General features: G+C 49.8%; 1 protein-coding gene across 2 annotated transcripts in view; it reads right to left on the minus strand.

Moving 5' to 3' along the window:
- Nucleotides 1-3065, minus strand: part of COP1 (COP1 E3 ubiquitin ligase) — a 122653-nt gene extending 119588 nt beyond the window's left edge. For both annotated transcript variants that reach the window (XM_064664141.1, XM_064664140.1), the window contains exon 1: nt 2703-3065. In XM_064664141.1, the coding sequence (XP_064520211.1) occupies nt 2703-3022 (320 nt within the window). In that variant the 5' untranslated portion in view covers nt 3023-3065. The remainder of the gene's footprint in view (nt 1-2702) is intronic.
- Nucleotides 3066-26647: the final 23582 nt, after the last annotated feature.

Here is a 26647-nt window from a genome sequence, read left to right on the forward strand (position 1 = left end):
TAGATCACAGCAACTCACAGCTCATGTACAGAAAAATCATCAAGTGTTCCCTACAGCTGGCAGCATCTTGAATGTGTCCTTACAGGGGAAAAAAGGATCATATGGAAAATTTCTGCTTCTCACACTGAAATATCTAATGCTTGTTTAAATCAATTATTTAAACCTACACACACACCTGCTTTCTTGGACATTGCTCAAAACTCCAGAGTTACCCAGTTCAGTTTGTTTCTGCATAACTGTATTGCTAACTCAAATTTTAAAAAGAGGAATACTATAATTTGAAGCTAGAACAACAATAAGCAGAAACAAGCCCTTCAGCCCACAGAAATACACAGCAGTGAAAAACCCAAGTCAACTATAATTATTGCCTGCTCTTAAAGCTTCTGACATGCACTTCAATATGCCCAACGTGGCTCTTGTAAATACCAAGAAAAGACATTTTGGCCTGATTATACTGAGTTGATTTCTGTCCTCTCGCTTGTTCAGGCAGCAGCAACTCCTCAGTGAGGAGAAAACAGCTAATTACAGGTTCTCCTTGAAGAATACACAGCACTTACCTGCAGAAAAAGACAAGAACCAAGAAACTCAGCTTTTTGAACCATCTTAGAATACTTTAACTGGTCTAGAAACTGATTATGGGAGCAACTTCCTTCCCAACACCCTCATTTTCACAACAGACAACAAAATGGGAAATAAGAGCTGACTAGAAAGGACAAGGAGCCACAGTGGCAGAGCACTAGTGCCAGAGTGTGAGTGTAGAGGGAATAGAGGGGAATGGGCATCTGTAATGGTTTTTATCCTCCATGACCAGAAAACCTGTGAGCAACAGGTTAAATCCACCTAACATGGCCTAGAGCCAGAGCAAGGCATCTGCTGATTACAGCTGTGCTCTCATCCCAATTCTGCTACTGAGCAAACCACTAACTACAGTAATAAGCAGTAATTTTGGACCATTTACTTATTACTAGTAAGAAGTACTTACTGTTTTTTTTTCTGCCACTAACTTCTTAGCAGCTTCAGGTTCTCACTTCAGTAGCAAAAGTATTTCCTATCAACTCTGCCAACCACTTAACAAAGCTGTAAAACCAAGCCTACAGATTTTTGAGACAATACCTGCACTGTGGAGATGCCTCACATCCAACCCTCACCTGTAAGTCAGAGCTGTCAAAGTCATCCTTGAAGGTGTGGCCTATTTATCTTCCTTTTTAACTGTTCCTTTCCAATGCGTGACTTTCCTTCTCTTGGACGTGAACACTCAACCCTACTTTCTGTTCTCACAGTTTAAAACACCCAACCAGCTACAAAAATCAAACCTACTCCTTATGTCAGGAGGTTTGAAACCCATCAGCAAGGGGCTCTCTTTAAAACTGCAAGTTACCAACAGTTATCAAACCACACATCGCAGTGGGCCTTAATTTAACAATTACACTGAAAGGTGATTTCCAGCTACAAGATGCAGCTTTGGCTGGATGTTACGAGAAGAGGATCAGCAAAAACTTTATCCCATCATGGCAGAAATTCCCTGCTCATCTGTTTTTTGGTGCCTGCATGACACAAACCCTACTGATGTTTCAAACCAGCCAACCTTTCCCAGCAACCCAAGCAAACCAAGCCAGCCTTGCTGGAGCTATCAACCACCACGAGGTTCCTTGGATGCCCATCCAAAAGGGACACTAAATCCTCTGCTGGCTCCTCTTCCAGAGGTCAGAGGGCTCCAGACCCCTCCGAGGCCTCACTGCCCAGGAGAACATAGCAGTTGCTGCGATGTCAACATGCTGTGAGGAAGCAGGTTCTTTCCAATAACTTGGATGCACTCAAGGAGGAACCTGCCAGGAACAAACTGAATTTGTCTAAAAACAGACAGGGTGGAGGCAATGCTGCTACACAAGGCCAAAACCAGACAGAATCACAGGATCAGTGAAGTTGGGAAAGACCTCCAAGATCATCATGTCCAACCCATGACTGAACACCACCTTGTCAACCAGACCATGGCACTGAGTGCTACATCCAGTCTTTCCTTAGACACCTCCATGGATAGTGACTCCACTACTTCCCTGGGCAGCCCATTTCAACGTCTAATCACCCCTTCTGTGAAGAAATTCTTCCCAATGTCCAAGCTAAACCTCCCCTGGTGCAGCTTAAGCCTATGTCTTCTCATTCTGTCACTTCCTACCTGGGAAAAGAGCCCGACTCCCACCTGGCTACACCTCCTTTCCGGTGGTTGTAGAGAGTGAGAAGGTCCCACCTCAGCTTCCTTTTCTCCAGGCTGAGGCCCTCCAGCTGCTCCTCATCGGGCTTGTGTTCCAGACCCTTCACCAGCTCCGTTGCCCTTCTGAACTTACTCCAGCACCTAACTGTCCTTCCTGAATGGAGGGGCCCAGAACTGGACACAGGACTGGGGGTGTGGCCTCACCAGTGCCCAGCACAGAGGGCCAGTCACTTCCCCGGTCCTGCTGGCCACGCTATTCCCGATACACAGAGGCACAAAAGAGAAAAAACCCCAAAGCCAGAACCCCCGGAGGGCAGCGGCCGTCCCGGCACCTCCTGCCCCTCGGAGAGCCCCGGGGGGCCGCCGGCTGCTCCCTCCTCCCACCGCTATCCCGCACAGCCCAGGCTTCCCGCCGGCATGGCGGCGCCCCAGTCCGCTCCCTCCCCCCCCCCCCCCCAAACCCCGGCGATATATCGCGACACATCGCGCTCACCACACGAAGTCGTTGCTCTTGTCCTCGTAGGAGTTGATGAGCCCGTTGCAGAGCGGGGTGAGCAGCGGCCTCTTCCTGCCGCCGCCCCCCGGCGCGGCGGAGGAGCCGCCGGGCCGCGCCGCCCCCGCCGCCAGCCGGGCCAGCCCCGCGCCCGACCCCGACACCGCGGCCGCCACCAGCACGGGCCGCGCCGCCGCGCCGCCCGACGAGGAAGAGCCGGGCGCCATAGCCGCCGAGGAGGAGGAGGACGAGGAGGAGGAGGAGGAGGCCGGTGTGGCGGCGGGCGGCGCGGCGGGGTGCGGCGGGCGGCTGCCCGACATGCCGAGGCCGGGCCGGGCCGGGCGGAGCGGCCTCAGCGCATCCCCGCGCGCGCGCGGAGTGGGGGGCGGGGGCACAATAAAGTTCCTCTAAAGAAACAAACAAAAAAAAAAATAAAGGGGAAAAAAAAAAAAGCAGCGAATTAGAAAAAAAAAAAAGAAAGAAAGAAAGGAAAAAAAAAAGCCGAAACGCGACCCCAACGCGGCGCTGGTTCGTTCAAGCTTTATTGACAGGCGGACGACGCGCCCGCGCGTGCGCGGGGCGGGGCCGCGCGCTCCCCTCCCCTCAGCGCCCGGGGCACCCGCGGGGTCGGGGGTTCGGAAACACCGGTCCGCACACACACCCACGGCCGGGGCTGCGCCGGCGAGGGACAGGGAGCCAGGCGGGATCTGTGGGACAGGAGCCTGCCAGCAACTCTGCCCGCGCCACGGGGAGGCCGTTCCCCCGACACCGCCTCTGGTGGTGCGCAGTCCCGGAGCACAAGTCCTGTGAGGAGCGGCTGGAGGAGCTGGGGGGGCTCACATGCTCTTCTCGCAGGCAGCAAGTGACAGGACGAGAGGACATAGTTTAACTTGCACCGGGGGAGGAATTTCTTCGCAGGAAGGGTGATTAGACGTTGGAATGGGCTGCCCAGGGAGGTGGTGGAGTCACCGTCCCTGGAGGTGTTTAAGGAAAGACTGGACGTGGCACTCAGTGCTCTGGGCTGGGTGACAAGGTGATGATCGGTCACAGCTTGGACTTCGATAATCGTAGAGGTCTTTTCCAACCTGTAATTCTGTGATCTCCCTCAGAGCACTGAGGTGCCAGGCTTTCCCTCAAATACCTTCCCTGCCTGCCCCGAGCCCACAGCGCCACAGAAGGGTCCACTGAATGTCCAGGACTGATCCATCTCTCCAGGGTTTTTCATCTGCACTTACACCTTAAATGGGTACCCCGAAAGGCAGCTCTACGCCTCCTGAGCGTCATTCAACCCCACAGAAAAAATGAATCAACGGGCCAAAGCCAATTGTGTGAGGTTCAACAACGCCAAGTACTGAGTTCTGCACTTGAGCCACAACGACTTCCTGCAGTGCTAAAGGTTGGGGGAAGAGTGGCTGGAAAGCTGGAAAAGGACCCGGGGGTGCTGGTCAGCAGTGGCTGCACCTCGAGTGCTGTGTCCAGTTCTGGGCCCCTCACTGAAAGAAAGACATTGAGGGGCAAGTCCAGAGAAGGGCAACGGAGCTGAGAAAGGGGCTGGAGCACAAGTCTGATGAGGAGCAGCTAAGGGAGCTGGGGGGGCTCAGCCTGGAGAAAAGGAGGCTAAGGGGGGACCTTCTCGCTCTCTACAACTCCCTGATGGGAGGGTGGAGCTGGGGAGGTTCGGGCTCTGCTCCCAGGGAACAAGTGACAGGAGAAGAAGACACAGCCTCAACCTGGCCAGGGGAAGTTCAGGCTGGATATCAGGAGGAATTTATTCATGGAGCAGGTTGTCAGGCACTGGAATGGGCTGGCCATAGAGGTGGTGGAATCCCCATCCCTGGAGGTGTTTAAGAAACGACTGGGCGTGGCACTCAGTGCTCTGGTCTAGTTGATGAGGTAGCGATTGGTCAAAGGTTGGACTCCGTGATATTGGAGGCCTTTTCCAACCTTAATGATTCTGTGATTCTGTGAAAGGTGTCTGGTAATGAGTGCACAGCTTCTGCTGGGCTTGATCCAGCTCTCTGCTGCCTGGGCAGGTGGGAATCCTAATAGCAAGGCCCACAGGGTGTTCTTGCTTCCTGACAGCAGCCCAGGGTTTTACAGAAACAAGGGCAGACCACTTTCTGCATAAGTTAATGGATAGAGAATTGATGAACGATGTCCCAGAGATGTTTTGGGTATTGAAGGAAACGTTTCCTCCAGACCTACCCTTTTGCAAGCCAAACTGAAAACACTGTACGTGTCAACTCCTCAGCTTGGCCCAAAGTACTTCAGAGAGATAACCTGCAGTTCCCTTTCATTTCTCTTCCAACAACCTATGGAAATGGATTGCCTGCTTTGCATTGAGTAACTGTATTGTCTGCAGTCAGCTTTACCTGTCTAGGGTTAAAGAAGCAACTGGTGAAACACCAGGGCATTCCCTAAGGAGGGTAATCCTAAACCCAGGTATGGGAAAACGCCCAAAGAGATCAGCTCTGCAGCAATCCTCCCAGTAGGGACAGCAGAGTGAGCCCTGAGTGGGCTGTAAAACCAGTATGAGAGCTGGTTAAACTGGTCTGAGGGAAAAAAAAGGTGGCTTCAGGTAGGCAGTGTTGGTCAGGAGACCTCCCAGGCATGCAGCAGGGTGGCAGGGATGCTGGGTGGCAAATATCCCAAAGGAATCACAGCCAAAACCAGCTCTGGATTTACTCTGGAGGTGCTGCCGAAGGGGGAGTGAGCTGTGGAGTGCTCCTCCTGACCTGCCCTCTCAAGGGTGCTCAAGTACCGTTGGATATTTGCCTCTGTATTTTTGTCCCCCATGTTGGGAAAAAAAACCCAAGACAGTCAGCAAAACTCAAAGTGTCTCTCTGAGGAATTTGATTCAAGCCAGGAAATTCAGAGGCAGCTTCCCTGTGAGATCCAGGTCGGCAGTCTTAGCTTTACAAGCTGACATCTGCCATTAGAGCCACTCCCATGATTTAACTCTTTGTTGCTGTTATTAAAAGGCTTTTTTTTAATATAGTTTTTACAGTTCTTTTTGGTGTTTTGGTCTGGGTTTAATTTTTATTTTATCCCCTGCTTTCTGTACATAGCTTTCTGACTGGCAGGTCTCAAGGACTAACTCTATAAAGCCATTGAAATGTAGTGATTCCCCCTGTTTTCAGTGGGAGCAAAAGGGAATTACTGTTATTTAGACCTTTCTTTGAGCCTGACTGTCAGTGTCTTTGTGCATCGTGTTTCCTATTGCTAAGAGAAAGGAAAGCCTCAGTTCCTTGTCTTCCAGAAGGATCAAAAGCCTTGTGGATGAGTGTCTTCAATGGACTTTTGGGCTTCCAAGGGAAGAACAAAGTATTAATAAGCAGTAGTATTGGCAATAGCACAACCACATTCTTCACACGAACTGAAATACTGGCTGATCCTTCAAAAGTCTTGCTGATGCCATTACTGACTGTGCTCCAGGGAGGAAAAACAACACAGGTAAAAGCTGTTAAAGATCAAATATATACCCACTTATGCCTATATATAATCCCCTACACCCACAGCCCTGCCAGTGAGTGTGTCACCCAGCACCTTCAGCACCTAAGGAACAACTCCCTAATTCCTGAGCTTTTGGAGACTCTCTAAGCGGAGAGCTTTTCACTGCCCGTGTACATACTGAGCCACCTCTGGCTCCTGGAGATGTTTCTTTCCTGGGATTGCCTTGTACTACCAGTTCCATGATCACTGTATGCAGCCTAAGGGAAGGTCAGATGCTACTTCCTGGAGATACCTCTGTGTTGTAGCAGGAAGAAGGACATGAATAAAGTCTGCCAGTTTTAAAGTTCACCCCAGCTGGAGCAGGGATGTGTCAGTTATCTTCCAATCCTTGTTAGCACAAAATGAGCTCTAAGAATTAATTTAATATTGTCCAAGTATTGGACAATAATTTAGAATTGTCAAAGTATTGACAACACTACTATTAATCTCGATGGCAGGGGTGCAATGGTGAAACAGGATAGATCAGCTGTAAGAGGCTTCTCCCTGTCTCCTCCAGCCAGCAGTGTGCCCTTGCACTGCCTCCAGGCTGGAATTCTGCATCAAAGCACAACTTCTGAGAGGTTCAGGAGAGAGTCCTGGTGTGGGGACACCTGCACCCTCATGTAGCACACCCTTCCTAGGTTCCTGCTCCCAGAGGATTGCTTGTGTTTCCTCATTTAATCTGGATGTTACCCTTGTATGTCCTCTTAAAGAAGATATGTCTGTCTGCCTTCAAAGGTGTGTGCAGCACAGCAAAGAAAGCACCTCCTGCCCAGCCAGCAAACATCACCCATTCCTGAGTGGCCTGAAACTTAGGCTGCAAACAAATCAGTTCCTCTGGGATAAGCCGTCTCCAGCAACAGTCCTTAGTGATTATTTTACACAAAGACATGGGTATTTCTGACAGACTTATATTTTGTAAGACTGACTGTAGGAATCTGCTCTAGTTTTTCTGTATTTTCCAGCCTCCAAAGCCAGTCACTGACCATGTCCCAGGCAGCAAAGTACCAGTTCTGATCCTCTGCAAGGAGGGAGGACACACTACCTGTAGCACTAAAGGACGGAGCAGACAAGTACTGTCTATAGATAAATGAACCTTAATATCAATATAAGATTCTGCTCTTATGGGTACATAAATCCTACTTAATATAAGCCCCGAGTTTGTGACATTTATGGTTGCAGCTCCATTTACCTACAGCAGCTGTAGCCAGGATGCCCAGTGGCAGCACAGACCTGGAAATCATTTAGGATGCTCTGCATTGGTCACCATGCAGGCAGACTGAGACTTCTCCTGCACAGAGCAACTCAAGGGCCATATGTCTGGGGGAAGTGACAGTCACCTCCCAGGCCCTGGGCTCCATTCCTGACTGCTGATGACTCATTAGGAAAATTACTTCTGCTTCCATTTCTGAGCCACCACCACCACCTAATTTCCACTGGGTCTGTCAGTCCATTCAGGAGCACAGGAACCCCTGCAAGGAATTGCCACCCTGGCTTGGGAACTGCTGTTCCAGAGGTCACTAGAGAACTTTATTAATACTCATTGCATTAACCCCCCAGCTAGCCAGTGACAGAAATGCCATTTCTCCCATTTTATAGCTGAGAAAAATGAAGCGTAGACAGATCCATCACCTGGTTACGGAGTCAATGGGAATTCTTAATGCTCCATAAATCTGAAAATTAGGCTGTCAGCAACTTCTCCTGAAGCGAACCTGCAGCAAAGCTATCCAGGAGCCCCAGTTCGTACCCATCAGGTACCATCCCTCCCCGGGATACTGGGAGAAACCTGGACATCTCTCTGCATTTCAATCTGGAGGGGAGGGAGGATGTTTTCAGAAAGGGGTTGGAACTAATTTCTCATGTAGAAACTCAGGTTCATATCTGGTCATCACCTAAAAGTTAACTTGAAAAAATATTTGGTCATTAAAATGTACAATTTAGGTTAACTCGGGCTGCTTGGGATATGAGTAGAGCAGAAACTATGGAGAAGTGGGTGGTTGATTTTTTTTTTTAAATTTCTTTTCTGGTTTTATAGTGCAGAAGCAAGTAGTGCTAAGAGGGAAGAGGCTTAGTGACAACTATTATAGTTAAGATTATACAGAGTTATTATAAAGAAAGGATTTTTTTCAATGCTTTATAACACCTTTGCCACTTGCAGATGGAATTTTATGCCTTGGCCTCGGGCTAACTCCTAGCTGGCATAGAGATTTTAAGCAAAAAAGGCTTAACCACTTTGAGAAATGAAGAATCAGCAAACTGAAATATTAACATTTACTGCTGCGTTTAAAAAGTCCTGATCTTTTACAGAAGAAAAAAAAAAAAAACAAAAGGAAAAGGTATCTGGGAGAAGAGTCATCTTTACACTGCAAGCAGCTACATCATTCAGGTCTTCTGAAGAGGAATTTGACTTGATTAAGCTAAAATAAGGTTAAAATAATTTGGCGATTCTTCTGTAGTACTGAAATACTGTCTCCAAAGTTTCCAGACCCTACAGAGACCTGAAGAGAAATGTCCTGCAACTACTGTTTCAATATGTGTGTCCTGAGGCAAAGCTACGGAGGAGCATGACTTAATTTCTGACCTACGGCAGTGTAAATACCTGATTCACTGCTCAGAACTATGAAATTCCATTTACAGGGGGAAAAAAAAGATACTATCTCGTTATTAAACACCACACTAAATGCACGTGCCCAGGGATAGAGTGAAGGTTCCCTTGTGGCTCATCCTTTTCCTCTGAGAGCCTCTGACCTCGTATTAAAGATGCCTGAAATGGAAGAAAAAAATTATCCAAGAAATATTAGTATAGATAAGATAGAGAGCAGCTCTTTTAATGAAGGCCTTCAAGGTTGCTTTGCCTACAATGATATCTTGTTGTCCTGGCCCAGGTGCATATGTCCTAAATAAGATGTGTTTGCTGGAGTCTTTTCCTTTAGAAGACCACTAAACAAGTCTAAAGAATTTAGAAAATTCAGTATGAAGCATGAGAACAGGCTTGGTGACTGTCAACTGCTATTCTGAAGTGTGAGAAACTTTACAGCCGTATTAAAAATCCATATTTGCTAAAAATCTTAAAAATCCTAAGGCATCAGCTTTCTGGGCAAATGTTAACCAAACCCTCTGCTTGGTGTACGCAGGGCCAGAGGTGGTTTCTCTCACACACAAGCCTGGTTTGTGCAAGCCCAGGTCTATCCTGGGACAGTGAAGCTCTGCTGAGTTCTCTGGTTCTCACACAGTGCAGTGGTGAGGCTCAGCTGATCCTTACCTGCTCCCATGGACACCCCCAAATCTGGCCAAACCCAGCCCCTGCTGTACCTCCCACCCTCAGCTAATACACCATGTCTAAATACAACCATGATCAAATTAACTCCTTGTCTAAATGTACTAACCATTTTAATAAAGATGAATTTGGTATCTACGTCTAGGGTGATTTCTCTCCCACAAAATATGATGGCATTGATGTAGTTTATGTGCCCTTATGGTTTCAAACAGGTCTATTTAGTGGATTGCAATTGGTTTTTTTGAGCATTAGCATGTGCTGGTATATCCTGAGAACTCCCTCCTTTATGTTATAGACAACAAAAGTCATAGAATGGTTTGGGTTGGAAAGGACCTTAAAGACCACCTTGTTCCAACCCCCTGCCATGGGCAGGGACACCTTCTGCTAGACCAAGTTGCTCCAAGCCCTGTCCAGCCTGGCCTCGGACACTTCCAGGGATGGGGCAGCCACAGCTTCTCTGGGCAACCTGTGCCAGGGCCTCACCACCCTCACAAGGAAGAATTTCTTCCCAATATCCACTCTAGCCCTGCCTTCTGACAGTGGGAAGACATTTCCCCTTGTCATGTCACTCCATTCCCTTGTCCAAAGTCCCTCTCCAGCTCTCTTGGAGCCCCTTCAAGCACTGGGAGGGGCTCTAAGGTCTCCCTGGAGCCTTCTCCAGCCTCAACAACCACAGCTTTTCCAGCCTCTCTCCATAGCAGAGGTGCTCCACCCCTCTGAGCATCTCTGGGGCCTCCTCTGGACTCCTTCCAGCGGCTCCACATCTTTCTGATGTTGGGCTCTCCAGAGCAGGATGCAGCAAATGATGTCTCATGAGAGCAGATAGAGACAAAGAATCCCCTTCCTCACCTGCTCCCAGTGCTGCAGGGGATGCAGCCCAGGCACGGTTGGTTTCTGGGCTGCCAGTGCATGTGGCAGAATCCTGTTGGACTCCTCATCCACAAAATCCTTCTCCTCAGGACTGCTCTCAATCCATTCTCTGCCCAGGCTGTATTTGTACTTGAGATTGCCCTGACTCCGGTGCAAGTCCTTGCATTTGACCTTGTTGAACTTCATGAGGTTCTCACATCTGTCTTTAGTCTTGCAACCTGTTAGGATTTACTGAGTGTCTTGCAAAAGCTGATGTTTTCTTGTAGCCCCAGCTTGCCTAGATCCAGGGTTTCTCAGAGCCATGTTGCTCTGCAGCATTTTTAGGGAAGTATTTGCCTGTTCTACATGGTTACAGGGGCAGACCGGAAAAAATGAGCTGTAAGATTTCAAAAAATCAAGAAGTGAAACACATCTCGAGAAATCTCTTTCTTGGTATTTTCAAGCCTGTTGAATGAACATCTGAGGGTTGACCAACCTGAGCATTTTGCAGTGCACTTTCACTGATTGTGATTGATTCTCCATGTGCAGACCAATGGGGTTTGGAAAACCAGGATGAGTCCTGGCGTCTGACTGTTATCGGAGAAATAGAGGAGAGGCAGCATCAGGTGTCAGGACTTTGGGGGCACCAAAAAGCGCTGATTGCCTTGAGCAGCTTCACCTGGGACCTGCACCCACGCACCCTCTGGCAATTGGCCCAGGCACTGTATTTAAGGTCATCCTTGAATGCCTTTGTTTTCTTGGGACGTAGGGCAATTGTGCCTCTCTGTGTCTGTGGGTGGGACCTCATGCTTGTGCAGTCTGTTCTCCAGTCCTGCCTTATCTTGTTCCTAGATGGACCTTGGGCCTGACTCCTCTTCTGTGCCTGGGTGTGTTGATGAACCCTGTTGCCAGCAGCCAGCCCTGCCTCCTGTACTCAGGCTGGACCCTTCTTGGTGAGTGTCCTGCAGTGCTGGGGCCACCCTTGGCTTGTGGCTTGTTGTCCTGTATGGAGCAGCCCACTGATCCTTGGCTGCTTCCCCTGCCTGCTCTGGTTTTTCTAAGTGGGAGGAGGACAGGTGACAGGGGTTAGTGCTGCAAGGACCCCCAAAAAAGTCAGCTGCTTGTTTTGGGTAAGCTGTAGATGGCTGGCAGAAGTTCATAGAATCCTAGAATTGTTTGAGTTGGAGGGAACTTTGTCATCTCATTTGAACCTCCCTACCATGGGCAGGGACACCTTTCACTATCCCAGGTTGCTCCGAGCCCTGTCCAACCTGGCCTTGAACACTCCCAGGGATGGGGCAGTCGTAGCTTCTCTGGGCAACCTGTGTCATTGCTTTACCACCCTCACGGGGAGGAATTTCTAAATTCAATAACCTAAATTGCTCCTCTTTCAATCTAAAGCTATTTCCCCTTATCCTGTCACTCCATTCTCGTGTCTGAAGTCCCTCTCCAGCTCTTTTGGAGCCCCTTTAGGTGCTGGAAGGGACTCTAAGGGCTCCCTGGAGCCTTTTCTTCTCCAGTTTGGGTAACCCCCACTCTGTCAGCCTGTCTTCATAGCAGTTTGTGGTGGTTTTTTTTATGTTTCCTGGTACCCTTAAATTAGTGCTCCAAGAAAAGTTCAGTGACCTTGTCACCCTCTTTGAGCTGCTGCAGGAACTCTGCACTGCCTCACTTGCCCTCTGCCAGCCCCTACCCCGTCAGCCCTGCAGGGCACAGCGTGGGCTGTCACGGCCAAGGAGAAGCTGCCCTCACTGGGACAATTCTCAGCTCGGGAGCTGCCGATGCCTTCATGGCAGCAGCACCCTAAAATGCTGGTTTAGCACCAGGGCGATTAACTGGAGCAGGGAAATCCCTCAGGGGAGGGGATGGTTTTGGGAGCGAGCTACTTCTCACTACCGGCGCTTGCCATCAGAGGGCAAGCTCAGCCCAGGCGAAGATGCTGCATACCCGGTTAGTGCAGCTTGCTGCTTCCCAGACTCATCTCTGCCAGGTAATGACAAAGGCAAGAGGCCATTTACCATCCCGCTCGCAGGGGACAGATCCAGCTTCCCATCTCTTCCTGCTGCCGGGAAGGACTCTGCTCTCCGGTTCCCTCGAGAGCAAATCTCACTTTGCAGGAACGCCCTGGTGAGGATGATGCTGCAAGCTCCAAGTCAGAGCAGTGTGATACAGAAGAGATTCTCAGAAAGCACCAGGTTTGGGCTTTAACATCCCAAATACTAAATAACCTTCCTCCTCCAGGGGAAACGGTATTTATGGCTGAAAACAGACTTTGAGCAGCATGTGGAAAAGCTGTGCTGGTTGGTGCTTGCTTTCTCTCCAGCATCTTTCTGCTCTCCAGAGCCACTAGTGAGTGGGGCTGAACAACCCCAGCAAAACCAGTGGCATTAAGGTAACTTCTGTGGGAGTGCTGCCCCTCAAGTGCTTCAGATGCATCCTAGAGGAGCAAAGTGCTGCAGCTCTGACCTCTCCCAGGAGCCTCGCGTGCTGGCATGTGGGCCTGGCTGCCAGCACAAGACCCTCCATGCTTCCCAAGGCGTTTGGTGAGGATTTACATTTTGCCAGCTCCCCCCTTTGCCTCTTCCAATGAATCTCAGTCTTAATCCACACCCCCCTCATAGCCAGAGTCTTCCTTTAAAAGGCCTTATGCTGGAGAGCTTTTCAGAGGGGAATAATGAACCAGACGCTTTCCTGGTGTCTCTCTTTGTTTTTACAGCTGTGGGTCTCCCCTGAGGACAGAGAGCTCTTTGTGCTGCACGGGGTCCTCTTACAAAAGGGGGCTTGTGAACAGAGCATCCTCCCACTGGGTACCACACCACAGGGATTTTTTTTTTTTTCCACCTGCCCTCCTAGGCATAGCCAGTGTCAAAGCTCTTTCTGCATGTGAGGGACTGAGCCAATAGCTTTAACCTTGGAGATTCATGATGCATGTGTGTTGGATTGCTCAGTGCCATCCTGCTGCCCACCCTCTGTCTAGCTGAAGGGTAGATGAAGGGTTAACCTGTTTGTCATCATCTCCCCTGCCCGGTTGATATTTGGAGCGAAGCCACATTTCAGTCTCTAGATGGCTGATAATTGAATAAACTCTGCATCTTGAGTGAATTTAAAACCAAGACAGGAGCTCTCCCCATCAGAAGTCGATATGCTTCCTCTAGCAGGGATTTTTATCTGGAGTTAATGCTGCAGCTGCCTCTTCCAGGGGATGAGGATATGCTTGGGGGTAGTCAATTTTTGCCTGTTTTGAGTCTTTAAATTTAGTCTCTATGTGCATAAAGGAGATCCCTATTTCTATTTCTTGCTAAAGGTGAAATCTAGGGCTACAGCCTTAAATGCTCTGAAAACCATTAAGCCTTAACTACCTTAGTGATGGTTTGGTGGTGTGCAGGATCCTTGCCCAGGTAACAGGGAAAGAAAGGCATAGGGTTGCAAATACTGCTCAGGTGCCTCACTGTGCTTAGATCATGGTGTGGGTGGAGGAAAGCAATGTGATGTAGCTAATTGACATGGTAATTAAATATTGGATACTCCTCAGGTACCCTTGCAATGAATCACTCAGTTTCAGGTGGCAAACTTTCTCACTGTCAATATACAGATACTCTATGGACCTAGAGAAAGCTGTTTCCTGCAAAGCTGAGATTGGTGATTTTCTGAGCTGTGTAAAATATATTTGCTTTGGTCCTTCTTTGTATTCACTGTTCAGTGGTATTCAAACAAATGCCTTTGAGTCTAGGAACCAGCAGCTTTTTGGCACGTGTTCATTTTGCAAACAGGGGCATTCACACCAGAAATGTGGTTCTAGGATTTCATAGCCACGTGGTGGGTAGGCAGGGATGCACTGGGCAATCTGTGCCCCATCAGAAATACCTGGCACTGCTTGTGTTTCAAACTTCACTGAGCAAAATAATTGCATGGAGCTGTTTGCTGTCAATCTGCTGCCTGGATGTTATAAATAGGAGAGATGGAATGAATAATTAGGACTAATGACTAAATTAGAGAAAGTTGTTGTCTGTTCATGAATAGTTTACAGAGAGGCAGTGTTCAACAATTAAAATGATTGGCAAAAATGATTAATTCCTCTTTGCAAATGTGCTCTCCATTATGCCAAAACATAAACACCCACACCTGGCCCAGTGTCCAGACTTCAGCTTTCCCCAGCCCCATTTTGGCACCCAGGTTGGTGTGATGTGATTGCCGGAGGTGCTGGGGATCCCCTGCCCCATTGAACTTCCCTACGTGGCTTTGGAGTTGTGTGTCTTTAGGAAAGCAGGGGCACCAATCTGAAGTCTAAATCATGCTCTGAGGATCACAATGAGTTGTGTTGGAAGGGACCTTAAACATCACTTATTTCCACTCCCCTGCCATGGGCAGGGACACCTTCCATCAGGTTGCTCCAAGCCCCACCCAACCTGGCCTGGAACACTGCCAGGGATGGAGCAGCCACAGCTTCTCTGGGCAACCTGTGCCAGGGCCTCACCACCCTCACAGGAAAGAATTTCTTCCTAATATCTAATCAAACCTGCCTTCTGTCAGTGGGAAGCCATTCTTCCTTATCCTATCTTTATGTGCCCTGGGAAAAAGTCTCCATTTTTCTTATAAGCCCCCTTTAGATAGTGAAAGGCTGCAATAAAGTCTCCCTGAACCTTCTTTTCCAGGCTGAACAACCCCAAAGCTCTCAACCTTTCCTCAGAGGGGAGGTGCTGCAGCCCTTGGGTCACTTTGGTGACCCTCTAACAGGTCCATAGTCTCTCTTGTACTGGGGACCCCAGAGCTGATAGGGTGTTCCAGGCAGGGTCTCACAAGAGCAGAAGGGAACATCACTTCCAGGCCCTGCTGGCCACACTACCAGGGATGTACCCAGGACACAAGCGGCTCTCTGAGCTGTTGTGAGTGCACATCACGCTCTGATATCCCCAAGTCCTTCTCTATAAGGCTGACCTCAGTCTAAGTCTGGGCTCCTGTGTTGGATGCTGGCAATCAGTTTGTGGAGGAGATGTTGTGGGAAGTGCCTGTTCCTGGCAGCAGGATCCAATCTTGCTGCTGAAGCACCTCTGGGGGAGTTGCTAAATGAGGTTTGCCCTGTGTATGGGGTACCCTGCTGGCTGAAGGTGCCTGGTCCCTCCTCATGCAGCAACTGTGGAGGATAAAGTGTGGAAGTGGATCTGGAGACCTGCAGGAGTGTAGGTGGGCACCAACCAAGGGGTGGGGTTCACTTTACCTTCAGCCACCCAAAAGCTAGTTATTGCAGCAAAAGCTGTTGTCCAATATCCCTCAATGACCAAAGGGCTGAATGAACAGCTGTCTGAGACTCATTCATCCCATCTTGTCCTAAATACCTGGGATAAATCAAGCTCTGGACTGAACTTTAGCTTGTTTTTTTGCTCACCAGAGAGGAAGCCTGGATGATTTTATGGCTTTACACAGCCAAGCAAGCCAACCAAAACCTTACAGGTATCTGATGTGAGGTGGATTCAACCTGAGCATCACAGGGATTTTCCATCGAACCACCCAGGTGACGTCAGGTATCCAGGGCTCTTCTGAATCTGTAAAAGCCCTGCCTAGACTCCACCAGGCTGACTGATGTCAATACAGCAACCCTTGTGCACCCTTCCTTCTCCTCAACCACCCTCTGCCCACCAACCCATTTTTGTTGAGTCTGGTTCTCACCAAGTCTGAGGCCCTGCTGAAAAAGGTCTGCCCACAAAAGTTCACTTCAAATGTTTAAATCCATTTGTTTCCAGACAGGAACCATACGCGGGGTGCTCACTGTCCCGAGAACTGTTGAGCCAACTAATTTTGTGGTGGGAAAGCCTGCCAGCGTGTTGAAGCCTGAGGGAATTCTGTGGAACACGTTCAGAAAGCAAATGATTGATTCATCAGCAGCAGCGGTGGAGAACTGATTCCAGGAATTGCGTGTGCCAAGCTGAAGCCTGTCGAAGCCAGGGAAAAGGCATCCTTGAATTCAGGTCATCAGTCAGTGCTGGGAAATGCACGGAGGCCCTGGTGCAGGAACACTTAACTTCCAGTGCTTGCTCAAGCCCAACTAACCTCCGTTAACGTCAACTGTGATAAAATTAAACATGAGGTCAAGATTTTGGATAAGAACGGTTTATGGCCTGGAGGTTTACGTGGAGAGAAGGTCAGGCCAACAAGCCAGGGCGTTTGATACTGAGGAATCTAATCAAGGAGCTCCTGCGTAAGCTGCGGCGTGAATCAGGGAATAATTCGGGGTAACAGACACATCTGAGTAATTCGTGACCTATCGGCAGACGATCCACCCAGACAGGCATCATCCATCAGCGGCATTATTCCTCGCAGAGGTCTTCTTGGAAGGCTTATGATGTCTGTTGGTGGCTCCACCTGAGGGGGGGGGGCTCACCAAGGGAGAAGCTGGGAGCAGCTGGGATTGCGGGGATACTCCAGCCCACATTGCTGCCCAGGGGTAGAACTGGTCCTTCCCCCACCAGTGGCCCAAGAGCCGTGGTGCTTTAGGCAAAGAGGGACATTCAGGTTTTTCAGCTTTCCTTGGGAAGAAAGGGATCAATGTCAGGTGTGGGGGGGTTACTGTAGACCCCATATCCTGTCCTTGCTCTGCCACACCACTCCCATGTAACCTTGTTTAGGTGTGCTTTACAATCTACTTTCCCACCTGAAACATTGGTGTATATATCTGCTTTCAGCTCCCAGCATAGTCTGTGAGATTCATCAACTATATTCTGGTGTTCAAGAGTCATATTGGATCAGTCAACACCCCATATACTGGAAAATACCTAGCTTGGACCTCTAAAACTGAGAGCTAAAGTATAAGATTCAAAACCTGGAGAAAACCTGGCTTTATCATCTCTATTCATCACAAAACAACTACTCTAAGAGTAAACACCTGCCTTCAGTGATGTGTCACCAAGTGTAGCTGGAACCAGAATCTATAAAAGATCAACAAAGAGAGTCTATTCACTGTTTGAATCATCAGCATCAGGCCTGTAGGTGCTAGAATAAGGAAGAGAGAAAGAAATCTTTTTTTTTTTTTCTTGTCATGGAAAGGGAGGCAGCATGTCAGGTTCCTGCTGGAGTTTGGCCAGGGCCTTGCTAGTGCCAGGCTCTTGTAGAAGGTGTGAAAGGACTTGCAGGCTTCCTGCTCACTCTCTCCTTCTGTGGGATGCACCAGCACAGCCCCCAGTCCAGGGTGATGGCACCAACAAGATGGAGCATTTTGCTTTTCCCCAAAGGGCTCTTAACAGCGGAGGGGTTCAGACAGAAATGCACACAAATCAATATGATTGGCAAAAATGTCCGCTTTATTAGAGGAAAAGCAGCTTATATGCTGCTTGTGATGCAGAGACGTGATTCTTTTTTGGGTTACATTGGATACATAAGGTAAACACACTGAGCTGTACATTACTAATTGGACCACACCAGGTGTCCATAAAACTTGTTTTCCTGCCAGCATAACTCCTCCTTCACCCTGGCACAGGACCTGCAGTCATATTAGTGGCGCAGTATTTTTTTTACTGTCTGCACCCAGCCATGCCAAGGTGAAGGTCGCAGAAATGCAATGGAAACTGTTCACACAGTTTCTGTCCTCCGACAGGCTCTCACCTTGCCTTGGAGATGGGAAGCAGCTCAGAGCAGTACAGAGCTCTCCACACTCACCCCAGCATGTGACCATGGACCCAATTTTTGTGCATTGTTTGTGCATCATTGGTGCTTTGAAGCCTCCTTCATGGGGACTGTGCCCTGCCCCTGCTATCTGGCATCTGCCCCCATGCCCCAGTGTGGCAGGTAGCCATTGAGCAGCTTCCACTTAGCTTGGAGAGTGGCTATAAAAAGAGCCTGACAGGATCAAATGCTAATAGAGAGGTTTTCTGAAGGTTGAAAGTGATCTGCTTGAGGGCATTCGTGACTGGGAGATGCCAGAAGAAACCAAATAACCAGTGCATTGTGGAGAAAATAATTGGATTTTAAATATTCTCTGGGAAAGAATCCTGTGGGGGGGCAGGGGGGAATACTCTGCTAAGTGCTTGGAAAGCTGTTGCTCTTTTAAATCTTCACTTTGCTGCAACATATATATTGAATCATCATCCAAAGCTACAGATGGCAAGTGGGGGATTTTCTTCTCTGAATTTTTTCATGAAGCTTCAGCACCCACAGCATCCAGCCCTATGGTGTCCATGGCTGGTGTGGAAAACCACGTCCTGCTCCTTGTAATCCTTTGATGCCCCCCATTTTTGTGTTTGGAGGGGCAGCAAGCAATCCTCTGGGCCCTCAGTTCACATCCCTGAGTATTGTCCCTCCCCACAGTGGGCAGGAAGGCCCTGCCAGCAGAGCTACAGCTGCCTCCCACCTGGCTGCAGCATGAAGCAGTGCCCATCTCCTGGCATGGGGTAGCTGTGTGTCAGTATTGGCTTCTGAGGGTTAGCTCAGTGCAATTCCACAGGAAACATGACCTCTGGGAAGAGGTCTGCAGGTTGGCCTTGCTCTTTCTGAAATGTGGAGGAGAATGTCTGTCAGTACTGCTGTTCCAGGTCAGAGTGAGAGTTGTAACATCAACAGGGCAAGCTGGGAGCATCAAATTGCTCATTCAAACCCTGTCAGCACCTGTGTCCTCACCCTGGGTGAAGATGACTGCCCACATGAACATCACCCATGTCATTGGAGCTACAGGGCTTTACTCCTCGAGAGCATCTGAGCCCAGCTGTCCCAATTTTCAGTCCATGCTGGTGGATAAAGGCTCTATCTCCACTGTTTTCTTTTTGTAGGATAGATGCTGAGCCAAAAATGGCTTCAGCCCTGCTGGCATCCACTGCAGCTGAGCCAGGCAGCCTGTTTCTCTGTAAGTCTGTCAGTGGGAACGTGGACCACACATCCGTGGTTACACAGCTCTTGGACCAGAACTGATTCCAAACCCACTGAGTCTGAGCACAGGTGTGGGTCTGGCCCTGAAAAAGCCATGCAGACATGTCTTTGGGAAGAGCTGTCTCAGATCATCCAGCCAAGCATCACCAGGCAGCCTGGGGACCAGAAATCCCCGGCTGTCCTGTATGTGGTCGCCATCCTTGCCATTCCCATTCTTTCTCCCCCCATTTCTCCTCTCCACTAATGCATCCAGCACATAAAAGTGAGGTTTCCGAAAAGGTCTCTGAACCCAAAGAGACATTGGGGAGATGGAGAGAGGGAAAAGGAAAGAGGCTTTTTGAATATTGAATTAAGGCTGTCTCCAGTATTATTGGATTCTCATAAGAAGGCAGCCAGGGAGCCCACTGCTTTAGTGTCCTATGAATATTTCATTGCTTGACTTAAGCTTGGTGAAAATAGTTTTACTGCACAAAAACACCTCTTTGGCCTGTGGGTTTCTCTCCAAGCACGTGGTTATTGTCCTTGCTCTCACACCAGCTACAAAATCAACCTGGCTTGTGGACAGAGTCACCTGACACTACAGCAAGCTAAATTTGTCAAACTTGGGTGATCTTTTGGCCAAATCTACCCAGGAATTTCCAGAAGACAACCAGTCATGGCTCAAAACATCTTGGTGGCTTGCTGGGTCAGAGTGTATGAGTGCTGCAGCAGTGATGCTCAGTACCTGTGTCTCCTTCCACCCAGGGCAGTGGTGAGAAGGTGTGTGGCTGGGGAGGGATCTCACTTCACCTTGACCTACCACGTTGGCTGCAGAACTGGGGGCACAGGCTGTGCATCCTGGTAATCAGTGGTGGGCACTGGCCTTGAGGGTCTGAATCTGCTTTGATTCCCCCAATTTTAGATGCTTACTTGGAACTTCTCAGGGTAATCCAAACCATGAACTTCTCAGGCTGGAAAACTTTCCAAAATGAATAGTCACAAAACTTTGGTGCATCCTGCTTTCAGACAGGTTATAAACCACATTCACCAATGCTATGGAGAATCCCCATGCAAGAGCATTCCTTGCCCACTCTGCACGGATGGAAATGGTCTCAAATACCATGAAAGAACCTGCTTTTCCTTTTCCAGCACCGTTTTTTGAAAGTGCTGGTACCTGCTCCTACCACTCCCTGCTTTTTCTCTGTGGCCCAGGAGATTCCTCTGACATTACCCAACTGTTGAAGGTCCTCAGGGATGGCAGCAGCAGAAACCTTTTTCTTCTTTATTAGATGAGTTGGAGGTCTCCAAACCACAGCCCTTCACACCTCTCCTTGCTCTGCCAGGTGCCATCACACAGATCTGGAGTGATTCAAGTCTAGAGTGGGTTGGCTAATTCCATTGCTTTCTCCTCTTTTTTTTCTTTCCTTTTTTTTTTTCTGTACTTTTTTCTCCCAGTCTAGGAATCCTCTTCCAAGAGTGTAAATTAATGAGAATTAATTGTTTTATTGTAGACAGAGTAGATAACACTGCTTGTTACTGAGATTGCCCAATACTTCCCCTTATGGGGCTGTGTTTCCTATTGCTTAGAACAATGCCAAAACACACACACGCATTTAGGCAGAAATTGTCTTCCAGGGATTTGCCTCAACCTGAATTTCTTTAGAAAATTTCAGCCAAACTGGGTCAGTATTTTTCCAAGAGGAAGGCCATTTGGTTTGCCTGTGGCCACACTCCGTTCCCAAATCTCCTTAGGAAAGTTGTTGCAGCCTGTGCTTCACCTGGGAGGTGAAATTTGGCAAGAGAGGAACTTCTTGATGGGGAGCTGCGAAACCCTCCCAGTTTCCTTAGAGGGACATGGTGCCCTTTGCAGCTTATTTAAGCCTGTAGGATTGTTTTTCTAAGTTACAGTTTCAGCAGTGGTCACTCAGCCTGCTGACCAAGAGGTGCTCAGTGCATGGTAGGCAGCTCCAGTGCCATCCTCCCTGAGCCATGTCTTCTGCAGGATGGAGACCCTCCATGTCTCCTGCATGACTGAGCCTCATCACTCTCCCACCTATGGCTGTGGGATTGAACAGTCCCCACAGAGCCCAGGTTGGGGACAAATGAGGGGACAGAGAGCAGGAATCCTGCTCTGCCTTGCTGGGCATCTGCCTGCTGCAGACAAGGGGCTTCAGCTTGTCACGGCTGCTTGTCCCCTATGCAAGATGAGAAGGTAGGTGGCAACATATTTTCTGAGCTAATTTCTAGTGGTCATAGATCATAGAATCATGAAATGTTTTGGGCTGGAAGGGACCTTAAAGATCATCTCATTCCAACTACCCTGTCATGGGCAGGGACACCTTCCACTAGACCAGGTTGCTCAAAGCCCTGTCCAACCTGGCCTTGGACGCTTTCAGGGTTGAAACATCCTCATGGTGCTGCATTTTTGACAAGCTGTGGAATCTTTCATTTCCAGGAGGCAGGAGGGCAGTACCCTGCTATCACCTGTGACACACCCTGAGCCCCTCTACAACGTCCCAGGCAGGGACAGCAGGGACTCAGGGTGCAGGTGCCACTGGTGGTTACCCACGTGGCACAGGAGTAACACGGCCTTTTCATCACAGATGGAGGATGATGCCCCAGGACCACACCACTGGTCCCCTTTTGCAACTTAATCAGGGGAATCAAGAATTCCCCTGGACTAATGGTGCTCTTTGCACGCCGGTGGCACAGGGTCCGTGCGTTCCGCCATGGGCTGGGCGGCAGCTCCAGTCCTGGTTACAACCGCGGATCCCTTCAGTGCCCATCTGGCTCTGCCCACCCGGCTCTGCCCACCCTGGGCTTCAGTTTTCTCGGGGGGTGACGACGGGCGGCTCCGGTTGACGTCAATGGAATTGTGTTAGTGCCGCTGAGAGCCGGGCCCGTGTTGTCTGCTCTGGCAGAGCCCTCCCAGAGAGCGGCGGCGTGCGTTCGGCAAGATGGATTGCTCGGCTCCTAACCAGGACAGATAGATAAGGATAATGGATGGACGGTCAAAGAGCAACCCTGCTTTAGGCAGATGAATAAATCACTTTGATTGTTTGTGTATAAACAGGAGGTGCCAGTGGGACTCAGCTTTCTGAGCGGGGTCTATCCAATTTAAACCCTACGATTGTGTTTAAAGATCTAAAAGCCATTTGAAATGGGCTTCATTGATTGAGGAAACCCCACTCAGTGTTCCTATGACAGAGCTGGAGTTGCTCAGAGCCTGGCTGAGAGCCCCAGTCCCTCTGTCCCTTGGGAACCTCCATCCTGAGATACCATATCCCTGTGACACTTTTCCTGGGGAAGAAGAGTTGCCTAGGAAAGGGAGAGGGACAGTGTTCTCCTACTGAGGGAGGCTGACTGCAAGACCTGCCTTCCAGCTGCCTACCTGTCTGCACCAACCACAGACCCCTAGTTATCCTGGCTTGCATCCTGGGAATTGGAAGGGTCTTCAAGAGGTTTTGCAGTGCATGCAGTGCCCTTAATTTCAAAGGATGCTTGGCTCTGGCATCTCCAGCATCTGGGGATGGTATGATGGGGTGATTCAGAGTCAGTATGAAGGACACACCCCAGCATCTAGAGATGGGGTGGTGGAGTAATACAGGGCCACCACTGGGGACACATCTCCAGCCTGGCCTGCTCCTGCTGCAGAGCACTGCATTTACAGCAGCCCATGAGCTCGGCAGGATGGCACCCACCAGGCTCTCACCCTTTGATGTGGGAACATCTTTCTCACCCAAAGTGGTGGACAGCATGTGCCTAGTTTCAGCATTTTTGGTAAAGGAGTTGTGGCTCTTCCCATGTGTGTCTGATCCTGTTGGGATCCATGCTGAGCACTTGTGGAAACACCACAGCAGCTGTAGATCAGAGAGAAGGAGACCTCCAGCCTGTGCAGGTGTGGGACAAGCTCTCACCTGCTTTAAGTGGAGCACCTGGTGTGTTGTCACTGCGAAGGCTGTGCCCACCCAAAGAAGTTGGCCACATTGTCCTCACAGATGTCCCCTCATGACCTGCACTGGGCTGGGGAAAGTTGTTGGTGTCTGTTGCCACTCTGTACATCTGTGCCCTCCTTACATATGCCCAGGTGAGCACTGCTTCATCTGAAACTCCCTCTGAGCCTCCACCCCCAAATAACTCCGCTGGTAGGTCTGGTTCATGGTGCTGGGCTGCCATGGCTGCTCCCTCAGGCCAAACCACAAGGGTCAGCAATTAGCCTATTTCAATTAGGCTAATTAGTTCACACCACCAGCTTGTCCTCAGCACCCAACTCCAGAGATGCTTCTCATCTTCCTTTCAGTGTTGAAGCAAGCCCTGGGAGACTTCAGGAGTCAACCAATGGTGTCTGTCCCTTGATCCATCATTCTCACCATCCCTTTAATTTCCCCTCGGCAATGGAGAAAGCCAGGATGAAAGCCATTCCCTCCCAGAGCAGTCGGGGTCCTGGATGCAGTCCTGCTCCCTCACCAAAAGCTCATCCAACCCCTTCCCACCAGCCACCCGCCTCCTTCTCTGTCTGCTTGTTGCCTTAATAACCCTCTGATCAATCTCAGAAGGAACCAGCAACGTGGGAATGGCAGATGGGGAACAGAGCATGAATATTAATTAACAACGAATTCCAAACAGAGGACTTTAATTACATTAAGAGCGCAGGCTCGGAGGCAGTGACTTACTTCCTGCTGTAAATCTGTTGACAGGTCATTTGCCACAGCGGTGTCGGTGCTCCTTAATGAATGAATATATACATTTCAAGCGCTGGCATATGGAAGAAAGAGGGTCTTGCTTCCAAAAACTGCAACGCAAGCCGGCATGCCAGCGAGAGGACTTTCACTCGTGGGGAGGATTCGGGGAAATAATGATTAGTATAATTACCTGGTAATCATACACCCCGCTCTGGGAGCCAGGAGCTCTGCTCGTGGGGCTGGAAACCTCCCGAGCACGAGTCCCAGACCTGCTGCTTTGTTATATGTGGTCTGGTCACTGGGGGGAGACCAAGAACCGCAGCGCCTTCGCCGGGTGCGGTGGGTGCCAGGTGCCGCCGCGCTGGCGCGGATGGGCTGCGGGCACCGTGCCCGGAGTGCTGCCCGCCTCGCACCCAGGGTCCCCTCGGTGCGGCGTTTCACCAGCTCCCACGGGGCTCGCGGTGCCCTCGGGGTGGGGTTGGGGTGGGGACACCTCTCGGCCTCCAGGTTGCTGGTGGTGCTTTGGCAGCCCGGCAGGGGAAATCGGTTCTGCGAGGGGCAGGGGGTCACCCGAAAAACCCATCTAGCCAGGATCCCCTCTCAGCCCAGGGGCAGCAGCAGGTGGTAAAGTGCGCGTTCCCCAGCGTGGTTTAATCCCAGGAAAAAGGCAGCCAGCACAGGGGACCTTCTGTATCAGCAAAAGGGTCTTTCTGTTTTAATCCCTCAAAGTGGTGTGGGACAGCCATGCTGCCAAATAGCCCCTTATGGGGACAACTCCTTCTATACTCAGGGATTTTGCTGGATGAGTTTGGCCTGAGGTTTTCGGCACAGCTAACCAGCTTGAACTAAGAGGGTTACATGAGTGCCAGCATGCTGATATTCCAGTAAAACGAAGCTTTAGCTTTATCTTTTTTCATCCCAGCTGCCTTCAGCCTGTGGAGCAGCACCTTCCTCCACAGTCCTGTGGTGATGCTGGAGAGCTGTGCTCCAGCTGGGATCAGCACCCAGCCACAGACCCCACTAGGCAATGGGCAATGCTCCAGGGAATCCTGCATCCTTGGACCTTCTGACCAAGGAACAAATCTTAAAACAGTTAATTAGGTCTGACTGAGCTGAGATAAACACTGCAAGAGCAGGGTACAAAGCTGCAATGGGTTTTAGCACCCAGGAAGACACTGATTTGGAAGGGGTGGTCCTTGTCAGCAAGGATTTGTCTGGGCCAAGGCTTTCATACCTGTGCCTTGCCCTCTTCTTCTCAAGAGCCACGGTGACTGCTCTGGATTGAGATGGATTTGCGGTGGCACCAGGGTTAAGATTAGGCAGAAAATGCCACAAACATCTCAGAAGTAAAGGTGCCAAACATCCTCGGAAGATGTGTCTGTGCTTTGAGGTGGGCCATAGGGGTGGATTATCATCATGACACCATTGAATGCGACACTGAAGGCTAAGGGCTCAGGGGCATGAAACCAAAGATTCAAGGGCTTCAGTGAACCAGCAGCGAAAGCACAATGTGGCAGGACACACTCCAGTGCCACTTTTACAGGAAATGGAGATACCACTCTGGTTGCAAAGGCTGGAGGGAGCCAATGCTCTTGGTGACTCCAGCTCTTGTTACTCGTGCAAACTCACAGATATCAGGATGGTACTGGCCTGGGGGGGCACAACTGGGGCTGCTGCCACCTCCTGCAATGCAGGTGCAAAACCACACTGGTTACAGTCATGTGGTCAATGTTCAACAACCAAACTAAGACACAACTGGAAACTTGCTGGATAACAGATAGTGCCAGAGTTCATCTCTTGGTCTCCTTCTTGGTCCAGTGAAAACCAGGAAGTGTCTTTTCCCCAGCCGGGGATAACCACTTCTTCCTCTTGCTTGAGAAGAGCATGTGTGTACGGGTGCTCTTCCTTTCTTCCACCTTTTCATCAGGGCTCTCACCTGCCCCAAGGTGGGACACGAATGGCCTGGGGGGCACAGGTCCACAGCACGGTTGTGAGCTGGAGGCTGTGAGCTTCACTGGCAGCTGGCATGTGGCTCCTTCCCCCTCTCTCCCCTAGCAAGTCTATTTTTATTTGTCTCTTCTAAAAATGAATGAGGAGGGCAGAGGTATTTCCTTGTTGTGATGAACTTGTCCAAACCCCAAATACTTAAAACCCTGCTGGCCAGCTTTTAAGAGCTGAGTCTGACTCTTTCACGCTTCTCTTTATTGCTCGCTGCCAAGTGATGAAACAGGTTCTCCCCAGGACAGAGGATGTCCCAATGACAGTGAGTTTTGGGCCAGCAATCAGGAGGCTCCTCTAATTCACAGTGCCAGAAATCCTGCTTTACCCTGAGAGCAAGGATAGAGAGCAGGCAAAGCTAGATATAGCCCCTTTGCCTCCCCCCAGCCACCGTACTCGTTTGCTCCTGCTCCATCTCTTCTTGCCGCAGCTGTTCCCTGGCTGAGGTCAGATGGAGAGATCTTAAAATGGGAATTCTGAGGAACTGCTGAGCTTTGCATGCGCAAAGCCATGCGCTGGGGTGGCCCAAGCCCTTCCTCCCTCTCCTTGTCCTTCAGATACCTGTGGCAGATTAAATGTTCGCTCCGTGTCTTATTGACTGGCTTTAGTTAATGACTTTTCTGCCTGGGCAACACATGGGAAGTGTCTAAAAACACAGGAGCAGAGCGAAGGCTATCGGGAGATGGCGAGGGCTGCTTGTACAAGTAATTGTTCTGACTCTCCTGCAAGGGACGTCATGCTCAACTAGGGAAGAGATGCTATCGTGTGAGTGGCACATCCAACCAGGACTAACAAGCAGATCTTGGTGTGGGCACAGG

This window comes from Pseudopipra pipra, chromosome 9 (genome assembly GCF_036250125.1).
Source record: "Pseudopipra pipra isolate bDixPip1 chromosome 9, bDixPip1.hap1, whole genome shotgun sequence".
Classification (NCBI taxonomy): Eukaryota; Metazoa; Chordata; class Aves; order Passeriformes; family Pipridae; genus Pseudopipra; species Pseudopipra pipra.